Here is a 14,384-nt window from a genome sequence, read left to right as displayed (position 1 = left end):
TATTTTAAATATTTTTTACTCCTGACCACATATGCTTCCACTAACCCCATACGAACTATGTAATTGATTCGCCTACTCCCATCTAATATCACCTTTTAAAACCTTGGTGCCATCGAGCATTTCCTCCAGACCAAGAAGAAAAAACACCTTCCAAGGAAGAATGTTTTTTATAAAGATAAAAGACTAATCTAACTAACTCTTTGAATGCATAAAAGAATAATAACCAATCCCTTGGAAATAAAACAAAAGGAAGATAACTTGTATGTGAAAGTCTTTTCTTTGGAAATCAGAACCAAAAAATTAGAACCCTAATCAAAGATAATTATGCTAATCTAGAAACAAAGACTCATAATGATTCCTATATTTATCAAAATATTATATCCTGTGAGAAGCAAAAGGTTGAATGTGCATGAAGAGCCAATATTTAAATGGGTGCACCACAAAGAAAGCTCATAGAGCTCCTATTAGAGTTTATAGCCATTATCTAAATTCAAAGGAAAAGAACCTTATTGCAAACAATTTCCCATCTTGTTTGTAAGTTAATAGTTAGAATAGTTTGTTCTGTGTGGAATATTGAGTAATAGGGCTACCATACAATCAATTCAATCTATCTATCTATTAATAATACAATTTTCTATTTCTCAGCCCTATAAGATATATATATATATATAAATAAGTTGTATATTGATTTATTATAAGTTCTCAATTATTGAATAATTTAATATTGTTAGAAAAAATAATTAAAAATAGTTTTATTTAAATAGAATTGATATATCAATAATTTAAATTAAAATGGAAGTATCTATAATAATAATAATAATAATAATAATAATAATTAATACAAGATATTATTTTATATTAATAATAATTATATAAATTAACTATTTATTCATTTAATTAATTAATACAATCAATTCAATCTATCTATCTATTAATAATACAATTTTCTATTTCTCAGCCCTATCAGGGTTAGGATAGTCTAGTTAATGTTTTGTTTTTATCAGTATTCTTAGGTCTGAGTTTGAGATGATAGAATATGTCTTCAGCTTCTCTGTGCCATACTTCCCTTACCTAATTAGCACAACCTCTTTTGACATGGCTACCATTTTTCCTCCATTGTGTTACCTCCTCACTAGATTTAATGGCTTCATGCCCTTGGATCACCAGCTGAATGCATCCCTTATCCAAATCGGCACCACTTTTCTTTCTCATCTTTCTATGTATATTTCTCTAATTGGCGTCCACCCTGCTTGAATCAATTGGTTAATTACAAGTAAAAGCAAAAGATGAAGGTTAAGTTTGCTCCATCATTGCATTACAGCATCGCTAACAGAGAAGGAAACCCCTATTCAAGCAAATCTGGCAATCAAACCACCATGCTACCTCTAGCTTAACCACTCAAAGTAAGTTCATATTATAGTGTAAAACCCCCAAGCTCCCCTATGACCACAAAGACCCCATATGTGCTCACCCACATCTACAGCTGTCCTAACCTCACCCTGTACAAGGTTTTAGGACCACTAGAGCTCACATCCAAAGGACGTAAACAAGGCATACATGATTAGAAAAAATTAATAGGGATAATTTGGGCAGTACAAAATAAGAGACAATTCTATGATTTTAAGGAAAGAAAAAGTGGCAGGTACTCATAAGAGGGGACGAACTTGAGAAAATGTTACCAGAAAGATTTTTTTTAAAAGGTGAAATCAAATAACACATTAACAATTTAAAGTATTTATTCTTCACAATATGCATGTAAAGTGCCTCTCTCCTCCTTACCTCACGTATGAAAATCTCTTGATTCTTTTACTATATCATCTTCCTATTTTATTTTTCTTTTGATATCATGTGATGGCAGTAGGCGGTCAATCGCCTAGGCGGTTGAATTTTTTTACTATTTTTTATACATAATATTATAAATAATCATTATTCTTTATAATATTTACTTTTAAGAAAATATATTAATTAAAAATTAAAATTTAATCTAAATATTTAAAAATAAAAAATATAATTTTTTTAAATATATTAAATTAATGGGATAATTTTATTAGGCTTTAATTAAGTCTATCTAAATTATCCCAATCATAGCTAGGAGTTAATTAAAATTATTAATCTAAAGTTATTTAATTAAACCCTAACTTACAACTTATCCGTATACCCTATTTAAGTCGGGCGACCAGTCCAACGCATCGCTGGGACCGCGCAACGCGTCCGGACACTTTGTCGGGCCCGTGTGACGCGCCCATTCATCGTTAGGCCCGGGTTACCTATCACTGAGCTCGGGCAATGCTTCCGGCCTTGCGTAGCGCATCAGGACTCGTTGTCGGGCCTAGGCAACGTGTCCAGATGCGCCATGGTTGCCAAACAACAGCAACCATGCACGACGGTGGCAAAAGGAGGTGAGTTACCGCCTAAAGCAACGCCTCAGGCATAGACGGTGCGGTTGATGCCCGCCTCCTGCCTAGACGACACCTAGGCGGCCACCTCAAGGGCCATTTAGAACACTACATGTGCTTTATGTGAGACAATTATTGTTAGCCTCTTCCAAGGTCTCTCTTCTCTCAGCTATAGTTGACAATATTTTCTCTCTCAAAGTAAAATGATAATCTAATTCAATCTCCAAAAATCTACCCACTCAGGAGTTTGGAAGTACAATATCTTTTTTATTTGCAACACTTTTATCAGTCTCAAGTGATTATAAACTTATGGCTGTCAAAATGAATTGATTGCTTCAGTTCAACTAAACTAGTACGAGCATAGACCATCTGACATTTCCAAAAAAAACTCAATGGTCTCAAGAAGATCAATAAGTTTAAACTAAATACTATTAGATAGATGTTATTAACCTAAAATTGATAATAAGACACTGTTATTGATGTAAAGTGATAATGATAACAACATGATATTGTTGATATTATGATAATTCATTATATGTTACTATTACTATTCTAATTTTAAAAATTATACTTTGTATCATATCTAATATGTGATATTTAATAATCTAAAAAATAAATATGCAACATTATTTGTTATCTCATGTATGAAATTATTTTATTTTTCCCCTTGGATTTTTTTTTCAGATTTCAAATTTGACCAATCTGATATGATAGATACTTCATTTTTTTTATTACTTGAACCTGATATTGGTACCAATTTTGTTAACCATTGTAATATTAAAAGAAGAGAAATCATTGTCACTCTTTCAATATTCTCTTTATCCTCTCTTGAGTAAACAATAGAACATTATTAAGAACAGTTTGAAGTCAATCAGTATCATCCAGTTCAATCCACATCATCTGGCTATCAACCCTTACTTGTATTGTGTCAGCATGAGTAAACCAGTAAATGTCACTGCTTGCCAATGCCAATACAGTTGTAGTGGGACCAACCAAGATAGAGGTTGTCTTGGCTGATACCGGCTGAGACAAGAAGATTGTCTCATTTTGTTTGTCATACAAAGGAGATGGAAAGAGGAAAAGTACCAATAGCATCATTAAGAAGTTGATGTAGGAGGATCCGAAGATTTTTATTATTATTTTTGATCATTTTTATTTTTTTTGGTATTCAAGGTATTTTTGATAATTTCTATCTTTTTGTATTTTGTATTTTGAATCCGTTTAAGAATTTTAGAATTGTGAGTCTGTTAATAATTTTTTCTTTATTTTAGAATTTTTTTCCTTTCTTTACAAGATAGCAATTGCAGGATATATGTTAGGATTTTTTTTCTTTCTTTGGATCTTAGGGTTGGAGTGTATATAAACATATGTTTAGCTGTTTGAGGAATAATCCTTGGTTATTAAATAATATTTCCTTTTTTTGGAAAAATTTGGAAGATGACGGTTATCTTTTCTTGCCTTCTCCTCAAACCCCCTTCTCTTAAGCCCAAAAGATAATCGCTATCCTATTTGGCGTCCGTTGGTATCAGAGCTGGTAGGTTCTAATTGAAAGAGTTGAGCATTAGATCGAATGGAAGGTCGTCGTGGTCGTGTCAGGCATGTTCCTGAGGAAGCCTCGCACCATGGTCATAGCACCTAGAACGAAATTGAGAATTTACAGAGACAAATTGCAGATTTAACCTAGCATCTAGCGAAGCGAAATCATGAAGATTGTGAGGTACGTAATCGAGAGGATAGACATGGAGACCTTGGATGTCGAATTGATCTTTTTTTTTTTGGTATAACAGAGAATTTAATTGATTGGATCAATAAGTGGAGCAGATCTTCGACTATAAGCAAGTTCCATATCAAATGAAGGTGAAGTTAATTGCCATCAGACTCAAGGTCAAGCATTGGCGTGGTGGGAGCACTTGCGGCGCTCACGAGACAAACGGGGCAAAGCCAAGATCAAGGATTGGGAGAAAATAAAGAAAAACATGAAAGACCACTTTCTTCCTTTTGGGTACACTCAAACTTCGTTCAAAGGACCTTAAGGTTAAGGACGATTAGGTTTTGTCATGGAGAACGAAGCTTCAACACCCAAGATGAGCTTGACGGATTCAAAGATGATTTGGAAGAAGAAACTGACGAGATACTTTCTGGTGATGGCCCTAAGACTTTAATCATTCGTGAGAGTTTGTTGATTTCCAAGAAGTCAATGATAGAATCAGATAAATCTATTGGTGGCGCTCAGGATATTAACTGTCCTATGAAAGGCTCTATTTCAAGCTCGAACTTATCAAGTGCTAAACAATTAAATGACAAAGTGGATGAGGATGTTCATTGCAAAAACTACATTGCTTGATGGTGCACAACAACAAGACAATCACCCATAAGAAGGTGTTGAACCTGATACGTTGCAAATTGCGGAAAACCCTAAAGAAGAGGAGATAGACCAATATGAGAAGCTAGCAGAAGGCATTAAACTTTATACCATATCAACAACTGCAACTTCAAAACGCACTATTCTAAGTGACTTGAAGGGTGGGAAAACAATTGTTTTTAATCAGACAAAGTGTGATGCTAACGAAGTATCCATGACCATGGAGGAGATCTTCAAGAGGACGAAGATATTCAAGCAAGAAGTGTTCCAATTCGCTCATCGACATCAAGGACCACGAGTACTTCTCATACCTCGGCTAGAAGATGCAACAGGAGGCAACCAACTAGGCCAAGGTCAACGTCATGGAAGCAAGAATGAAGAGCGAGATAGGCTCCAAGGAGTGCGACAATAGGACACGGTAGAATGCTGCCAAGATTGATGCGAAGGTCAAGGTCCTGACCGAAGTTAGGTTGTTCCAAGCCGAGCGAGAGGCGGAGGTTGCGACCGCCAATGCACAGCTCGCCGTGAAGAAGGCGAAGGGGTTTCGTCTGACCAAGGTGGCCGACGTCGAGGCTGCCAAAGCCATCACCATCAGGGACTTCGAGTTGTAGCTCGAGGTGGAGAAGAAGAATGCTTCCCGCCAAACGAAGAAGCTCAAGGCCAAGCTCCTTAGCAGAGCCACTGTCGACTACAAAATTAAGGTTCAAGAGAAGCAAGCGGAGGACTACATGTGATCGCGGAGGCCAACTTCTTTACGCTGCAACAGCAAGCCGACAGCGCACTTTATGCGAAGCAGAAGGAGGTGGAGGGGATCCTGTCTCTGGTGGAGGTGCAGGGCAAGTACCTGCGCACGATTCTGGAGGCGCTCAACGGGAACTACGTGGCGATGAGGGACTTCTTGATGATCACAGCGGTGCGTACAAAGAGATGGCGAGGATAACACAATGTAGCTTCTCCAGTTTGGAAATAAGTTGAATCTGAGTCATCGAGGATTATCAAAGTCCAGCAACTACTAGTAGATTTTACCATGTTGAGACCAGATGATCTTCCTAGACTACCACCTGACACTAACTCAAAGATGAGTTCTTTCAACCGATACAGGAGGATCCGAATATTGTTATTATTATTTTTAGTAATTTTTATTTTTCTAATATTCAAGATATTTTAGGTATTTTTCTATCTTTTTGTATTTTTATATTTTGAGTCTGTTTAAAAATTTTAGGATTGTAAGTCAGTTAATAATTTTTTCTTTTTTTTAGAATTTCTTTCCTTTCTTTACAAGATAGGAATTGGAATCTATATGTTAGGATTTCTTTCGTTTGTTTGGGTCTTAAGATTGGAGTCTATATAAACATATGTTTAGCTGTTTGAGGAATAATCCTCGGATATTAAATAATATTTTCTTTTTTTTTTTGGAAAAATCTATAAGACGACAGTTATCTCTTCTTGCCTTCTCCTTAGATCCCCTTCTTGTCAGCGGATAATCGCTATCCTGTCTGGCGTGATGTTGAAGCCAAAGGCACCAGGATGCATCCATATTCCAATTTCAATTGTGCTAGCTCAAGTCTTAGTTAAGCAAGATATGTTTATAGAGGTCGAAAAATTAATTTTAATGCCAAATATCCTAGGAACATTAGTTAATTTGAGGCTTGAAATTTTGTTTGGCTCATCTCATTAGAATGTTAAAAGAACTAGTGTTGTCATCAAATACACAATAGTCATTTGATATTAATAAAGCAAGATGATTAGATAAGATGTTTGTTATACTTTTATAAGTTGTTGCTAAAAAATTTTAATTAAATATCTTTCTAATTGCAATTGGCTTATATTTAAAGGTAAATAACTTATATGGGGATTATAGAACTTACATTCATTTTAATTGATCTCGGAATGTGAGGTGTTGCCATGTCAAGATATCAAAACTCACCATTACAATCCGAGTCCATAACTCCAGTGCAGAAAGATACTATAAAGCTTATAAAGTTACAAGTCATCTCCTTGAAATCATCTATTAAAGTAATATGGACTTAGCGATATTGACTTTTTGCCATATCAATAGACATTGGAACCTAAATATTTTTCTCTACAACCCTTTACAATTTGTCACTCTTTTCGACAAACTATATTGTGATATCTTCAGTTTGAAAGTAGCTAAGAACATTACACTAGAAAGACTTACTCCTTTAAAAATCGGATCAAATTATATCTTTGTTAAACTCAATTGTATAAAAGCATATTTTTGTCAAATCCAATAATCAACACTTTTGAATATCAAGGCCGCGGAGCCTGCGCAATGCCTCAGTGACCACTGCGAGCCCCGTGGTTGCAGCGGAGGTGTCACACGAGCGCAGCGATCTCTAGCGATGTAGAGCAGGTCGTGGGTGAGTGGGTGAAGGTAAAACTTAGGGATTAGGGCTTAATTAAATAACTTATATTAATAATTTCAATCAACTCCTAATTTAAATAGGCTTAATTAAACCCTAATAAAATTATCCTATTAATTTAATATGTATATATATATATATTAAAAAAATACTTTTTAAATATTTAGATTAAATTTTTATTTTTAGTTAATATATTTAATATTTAAAAAAATACCAAAATCATATCAGCATGATGCGTCATTCCGATCCAGGACCGAAACCTCAGTGCGGGTCGAGTTTTTAAATCATGGTTTAAACTATGGTAAAGATATAAATTGTTTTGGAATGTGTATGCAAAGAGAGCTTATATTTAGATAACAAAGCAATAGCATATACCTGCAAAATGCGAGCTAATGCAGCTTGAAATTTCTCCAAGGGAAGATCAACTAGACGTGGAAAAATAGGCAGCACCTACGTGCAAACACGCAAATGTTAGATCATTCAGTAAGACCACGGGTGCATCCTCTTGTAATGAAATCTTTGACCATATCTCAGCTATATCAGCCCTCATATAAAACCATATGCCTAAACTGGTAAAGAAGAAGAAACTAATAGAACAAATTGTAGCTCCTTCTGGTCCTAATGAAATGAATTAATCACCATTACCATTAATAGACATTGAACCACATAGAAAGTTCAGGGTATGTAACAACTGATTTCCCCTTATACTAAGTACTAACCTATAATATAAAAACTTAGAACAAGATGGCTTTCCATTCTAACAAGCAATAAACTTGACAAAATGTCAAGAAAATTTAAGGTATATTTCTTTTTTGATGAAACTCCAAATCAAAAGAAGACAAAAAAATGTAATAAGACCTCATCCTTTGAAAAAGAAGACAGCATTGGAATGAGAATGACCGCATCCTGGAGGAAAAATAGACAGGATGTTAGAAAAATTCATAACCATCAAAAAAAGAGCTAGTGTCATATCATTATTCCATATATTTGACAATCAAACAAAATTTGATGCAATAACAAAGATTTAAAAGTAAAGAAGCTACAACCTTCAGTTTAGTCTCATAAAGATGTTTGACTGCAGCAATTAACTCAGATGAAGGTGTTGCCTCTTCAGTCAGAGTTTCCAAGACCTTAGCCCAATGTTAATATAACCATAACGATACAAGTAATTGCACGATAACAATCAACTTATAATAGAAATAATGTTCATCAGAAAACTCACATACCAGAACTATTAGATTTTTACTTCCTTCTGATGGATCAGATATTAATTTCAATAGCTCAGAATATGTACTAAGATTCTTTACAATGAATGGAATGTGTTGATGAATAGACTGCATGTAGCAATTTTTTGTCATCATTAATAACTATTTAAACTTTCCAAATACAATTTAAACAAAAACATGGCAAGGAGTGGCAAAATACCTGCTTGACAGCCTTTGGAGCCCTCCCATAAATGTCGAATACAAATTGGAGAAGACTTGGTTTCTGCCACACAAAGAAGAGAAAGTACGAAAGGAACAGTTAGTTGATGTTCTTCAAATAATGAGTCTTCCTAATTTCAAACACCATCAATAAGGACAGTTTTATACACAGACCTTTGAGCAAAGAGCAAAGAATAAGGATGTTTTCTGTTGTGCTTGTGACAAAGATAATGCTGGAACCTTCATTTCAGAAGCTTGGTTATCCTTATTATTTTCACTCTCAGAAGAAGCAGGCTCTGAAGGCCTGGGGCCACCAACAAGTGTGTCCTGACAAATCATTTGATAATAGTTTTATATCAATTAGAAGCACCAACATGAATCTAAAGTCCAAGGCAATACTAGAAACCAATATACTAATAATGCAATGTCAACAGACAAAACTAATAACAACCAACAACAAATGTCCATGCTTCAAGTAAACTATTTCTTCTGGTCTCAATTGTGATAGTGAGAAGCATCATTAAGCAACCAAGATGATTAATCTTATTAAAACAAGTATTGAAAAGATGTAAAGTAATTGCGGGTGAGCAGTTTGAATATTGGCCTGTATTTTCTTTCCTTTTCCATTATTTGGTTAATCCAAGGAAATAGAGCTTAGTGTCCTGTGTAGAAATGGCATTAAAGTCTCCCTGATAGCACATAAATTCTCAACTTTTGCAGCTTGTGAAGCAGTCAAGCAACGAATCTGGTGCTGCACATGAAATATAAAGTATTGACCTGGTTACTTTTATTTGCGGACTCAAGGACCTAACTATGAATACCACATGGTATGTGCAAATTGCAAAGGTACAATGATGCAAATAAATGCAGGTAGAAAGTACAAACTAGGGTAAGTAACCCTAAATAATTTTCCATTACTCATAAGTGGGTACCAGAATCTCTGTGATTTTCATCTCCCTCATGTGAATTGTGACCCATTTCCGGAACCACGCACAAATATCATAAGCTGCTTTGTCTCTGATATATCTTTCACGACCCATCCAACTCCACTTGATAGTCCTCCACATAATCACCCGAAAACACTCTTAGCCACACCTTTTCTGTGTGACGCTCCTTAACTCCAGCACTTTGTACAATGCTCCTCAATACAAGGTCTCCATATCCACCTCATGTGAAGTTCCTCGTGAGTTTTCCTTCATGTGCCATCACCTCTTAGAAACCTATGCAAAATTTCCTTCTAAGTGGCACTCGTCTGCACACGGTCTCTTCCAGTGATATATCTTAATCCTCACAACCTCTTCCAACAGCTGTCCCTAACTTTAAGTAGCTTCTGATAGAAATCTTCTAACAGTCATTGTCAGTCTCTCTTCGATACCTCCTAGAATTGTTCTATTGGATCTTTCTTGCCCCATAACAATTATGACAAAGAAACAAAAGGAAAGAACTATGCTTCATGAGCTCCAAAATTTTATGTTTGACTCATGGGGTCAGGACCGATTGAAACTCACATGGAAAGGATGTTATGAATCCTAAGCCACCTAGAGCCTCATGGGATCAGATAGATGCCTTATTACCTGCTCATTTTTAGGAGAGCAATGATTTCATATTCATGAACATATTTCGTTGCTTCTCCTTCCAAGACACAGGGTAGACAGGCAATATTTTTCATGTAGACCACCAATAAGCACACAAGAACCCTCGATACTCCCAGTAAGCAAGTCTTCTATGCAGATTGTCTTATATGCAAGAAGTCTCTAATTGTGAGCATCTTCTAAAACACAATTGTAGTTAGGGAAGTTTAGAGCGAACAAGCCGCAAGCAGCAATCCTCTACTTGCATGAGTCGTGATCCTCATCAAGATTTCCGCCTCCACCTCTATCTCATTATAATGCTCCTCTTCTGCCCCCTTCTCCTCCATTTTCAACCTGGATTTTGTTCTTGGCAAAGAGACATGAAAGCATGATATTCAAGAATTGTGATTTGAACCTTAGGATCTTATAATCGTGTAACTCAAAAAGACCAATGACCAAGATCCTAAATAGAATCGAAAACCAACTAGGAGCTTAGCAACTTGCAATTTGTTCCTACACTACCTCACTATTCCTATATATAATCTTAGTCCCAACAACTTTGATTAGATAGGGTATACTTTTATTTACTTAGACATTTAAAGCTTCGTACTTTTGTAAAAAATCATTTTTGCTACTATTTGAGAAAAAAATCTTATTTTAATTCCTGACTAACGATTTCTTTTTAACATTCACATTGGTCATCCATCTTATATTAATATTTCAACTATATGAATTGCTATGGGCTAGAAGGGGAGCCTTGGTGCAATAGTAAAATTGTTGTTGTGTGACCTTGTGGTCATGGGTTCGAACTGCGAAAATAGCCTCTGGCAATGCAAAGTAAGTTACATACAATAGACTCAATGTGGTCCGACCTTCCTTGGGACGTCATATTTGCGGGTGCTTCGTACACTGACTACCCTTTTATTTGTTGCTACTTGCTATATAAACATACAACAAGAAATATATTGCATTGTTTATACATTTATTAATATTATATATTAAAGTGTCTAAATGTTTTAAGATAATACAATGGTAAATTGTTAAAATTCACTTATATTCTTTAGGATATCAAAAAATGGAAAATATATATATATATAAATTAAACATCAAATTTTTTTTCCTCTGTTACGCTTTCATAAATTGACAAGCAATTTCAACATTCAAATTGAAGCATCCTGTTTGGTGAATGATGTCAAGCAAAATTAAATCTCTCTGTGGGTAATAATCACCTAGCCATGTTCTGCAGAGAAACGACTAAATGACTGGTCAGACGCTTACAAATATAAAACTAAACGCCATTATTTATCTATGGGTGATCTAACATTCTTGTCAGGATTAAGCAAACTAAACACCCTGGTCTGTCAGAATGATAGGAGGCAATACCTTCAAAAAGACAGCATACCAAGTACAGTCAATATGGTAACTAACATTCTACTACAAGAGCATACTTACTAGAGAAGCACCAAAGATGGTTTAACTAACAGGAACTGATCAGTGAGCAACATGATTAATTATGAAACATGTCAGAGAATACAAACAAGCATGCGAAAATTGTGAAAAGGGGAATAAAGCTGTAAGGAATGATAAATGTTTAGTAGTCCTAGAAATAAACTGAAGACAACTAGTGAAAACATACACAATGAGTATAAAAAAGAAAAATTTTAACAGTTATAATGAATAGTCAAATATAAAGGAAATAGTCAAAGCTCTGAGAGTGGAATGATAAAATTACTTCTGTTTGTTGGTCACTAGAGTTTTGAGCATTGATATCCTCCTCAAAATTTTGCTGCTCAACGACAAACAGTAGCATTCGCATAGCAAACTGTTCAATACTATCTGAAGCATAGTTCAGCAGATAAAGCTTGTTTGCAACCTAAGCATAGAATGATAGAGCAGTGTTAGTATCAATGAAACCTGTCATGATTGACACACGACATTTAGGAAAACAAAAGCAGAATTGGCATAAAGACTTGCAACTATATATCATCAAGAAAAAAAAGGATAAACCAAGTATGGAAAATGTTGGCAGGAATTTCAGATTCCACTGCTAAGAACAACTTCAAGAATTCTAAAAATACATACCAATCGAATAGCTTTGGCTCTAACTTCTTCTTGAGGATGAACAGCACACTGCATTCAAACAAAAGTACATTAGACAAAGCATTGGATATCAATGAACCCAGGAATAAAGATGTGAATTCTCTTTAGAATGTATCTACTTAATCACAAAATTCAGAAAATTGTTAATGTTTTGCATATTTGAAGCTTCTTTGTAAGAACAAAGGTTTTCATCTTGTTTCTTACCCAGACAATAAATATTCACAAAAGGAATGACATGTAGGAAGAACTCATTTATGACACCGTTAATTTTTTTGAATAAATTTATCATGAATAAAATGATATAACTAGGGATACGAGTGGATTAGGTACCCACAGTTTTGGGAATTTGCTAAAACTTCACCCAATTAAACTCATTTAAATACTTATTTTGGATGATAAAAGGGTACCCAGACACTCGGGTACCTAACTTAATTGAGAAATATATGTAGATACCAACCAACCAAGAAATTTTGAAATTTGATTATTAAGCATAATTGGGCATCCACGTTACAGAGTATTATGGTATCCCGAATATTCTTATTCCTTCATATAGGTGGAGGGGCTATCAAGGGTTATCTGATGAATAATTCCCTCCACAACTCAAAACACACCCAAACCCATCAATACTGGATTATTGGATAGCCATTGTCATCCCGAAATATAACCCACACATATTTCTCATCTGTGAAATTAATTGCCAAACTAAATACATGATCATAATGAAATATGATTAGTGACTCTAAAAATTTTCCTTTGTTGTTTGTTATTTTAGTTCATTGTTTTAGGAGCAAAATCAGTAATATGACATACTACTTGATTCTCCAAGAGTAAAGAGAATGTGAAATAAGTTCACTCACAAAACATCATCAAGTAGAAAGTGCCTTGATAATCTAGGTTTTCTTAGCATATCAATTCTTGTTCTCTTTCACAATCTTTTACTACGGTAAAGACAAACCTTCAGGGCAATATCCAAGCAAGCTTCTCTATAAGAAGGGCGTCCCAAAATTAAACTCCATGTTGCAACAAGACCTTGAGTGACACGATCACCATCAAGTGTTTCCTCCAAACGGTGCTCATTACAATTTGAATGGCACAACCCCTCCAACAATTTCAATGAAGAATCGGGCAGTATTGGAGCTTCAACAAGCAGTTTACTGAAGGACTTATCTGTAGCTGGCAAGGAATCCAACAATGCCTTTGCCTGCCAATGCAATAGGCAACCAAAAGAGAAATGTTTAATATAACAAGAGTTAATTCTGCTTTTGAAAAACAAATATTCGTGTCATTGGGCATATGCTTACAATTCCCAGAAGAAATTTCTCATAACTACTTGCTGCTGAGGAACAATTGTCTGCCTTGGAAATTACTATTGCTTGCAGGTAATAAAGGACATGCATTGCAAGCTCATGCCCCTGCAAAGGTAAAGTTGCAACAAAAAAACAAACATATATGACAACATTAAAAAGGGGAAAGAAATATTCATTTATTGATGTTTATTAAGGTAAATACTAAATAAAAAAAGGGCAGCCAAGTGCACAAAGCTCCCGCCATGCAGGTCTCGGGGAAAGATCCATTGTACGCAATCTTACCCTACTTTTTGCAAGAAGTTATTTCCAAGATTCGAACCCATGACCTTTAGGTCACAAAGCAACAACTTTACCGTTACGCCAAGGCTCCCCTTCTTTATTAAGGTAAATACTAAGAACTCAAAAATCAATGTCCCTTCCCAACACTATCATGGGAAGAAATGAAACTTATCAGAAAGAAACAACCCTTAAAGTCCAACAATCCAAGCTAGCATTCTTATTAATAGGTACATACATGTCAACACCATATGGTTGTCTATCTTATAGCAAAAGATATCAGCTAACTTGGTAGATATCTGGGCAATTCCCTGTTCAGTCATGATTCGTTAATCATGAGAAACATCTAAATTGCTGCCTTCTAAACTAAGTCAACGATATTATCATCATCGCATTTTCTATATCTTGTGTGCTTTTTGGATGTTTACTACAAGGAAAGCATATATAAATTTATTAGAAAACTTAAAATAAACAGAGAGTTAGAATCAAGTTATCATTTTTTACAAAGGCATATGAATTGACAAACAACCTCACTAAAAAAGGGAACTCAGTGCACGAAGCTCC

General features: G+C 35.0%; 1 protein-coding gene and 1 pseudogene across 2 annotated transcripts in view; one reads left to right on the top strand and one right to left on the bottom strand.

Moving 5' to 3' along the window:
- LOC122045524 (symplekin-like) overlaps nucleotides 1–14,384 on the bottom strand; it is a 44,707-nt gene that overhangs the window by 16,588 nt on the left and 13,735 nt on the right. For both annotated transcript variants that reach the window (XM_042605774.1, XM_042605775.1), the window contains exons 11-20: nucleotides 13,539–13,649; nucleotides 13,193–13,438; nucleotides 12,220–12,267; nucleotides 11,870–12,010; nucleotides 8,741–8,893; nucleotides 8,568–8,630; nucleotides 8,369–8,476; nucleotides 8,189–8,272; nucleotides 8,001–8,048; nucleotides 7,518–7,592 (exon numbers count right to left, since the gene is read on the bottom strand). In XM_042605774.1, the coding sequence (XP_042461708.1) occupies nucleotides 7,518–7,592; nucleotides 8,001–8,048; nucleotides 8,189–8,272; nucleotides 8,369–8,476; nucleotides 8,568–8,630; nucleotides 8,741–8,893; nucleotides 11,870–12,010; nucleotides 12,220–12,267; nucleotides 13,193–13,438; nucleotides 13,539–13,649 (1,077 nt within the window). The remainder of the gene's footprint in view (nucleotides 1–7,517; nucleotides 7,593–8,000; nucleotides 8,049–8,188; nucleotides 8,273–8,368; nucleotides 8,477–8,567; nucleotides 8,631–8,740; nucleotides 8,894–11,869; nucleotides 12,011–12,219; nucleotides 12,268–13,192; nucleotides 13,439–13,538; nucleotides 13,650–14,384) is intronic.
- On the top strand, nucleotides 3,098–6,804 carry LOC122045525 (annotated as a pseudogene).

This window comes from Zingiber officinale, chromosome 2B (genome assembly GCF_018446385.1).
Source record: "Zingiber officinale cultivar Zhangliang chromosome 2B, Zo_v1.1, whole genome shotgun sequence".
NCBI lineage: Eukaryota > Viridiplantae > Streptophyta > Magnoliopsida > Zingiberales > Zingiberaceae > Zingiber > Zingiber officinale.
Note: the sequence above shows the minus strand (reverse complement) of the source record. Positions and strands in the feature narration are given on the sequence as shown.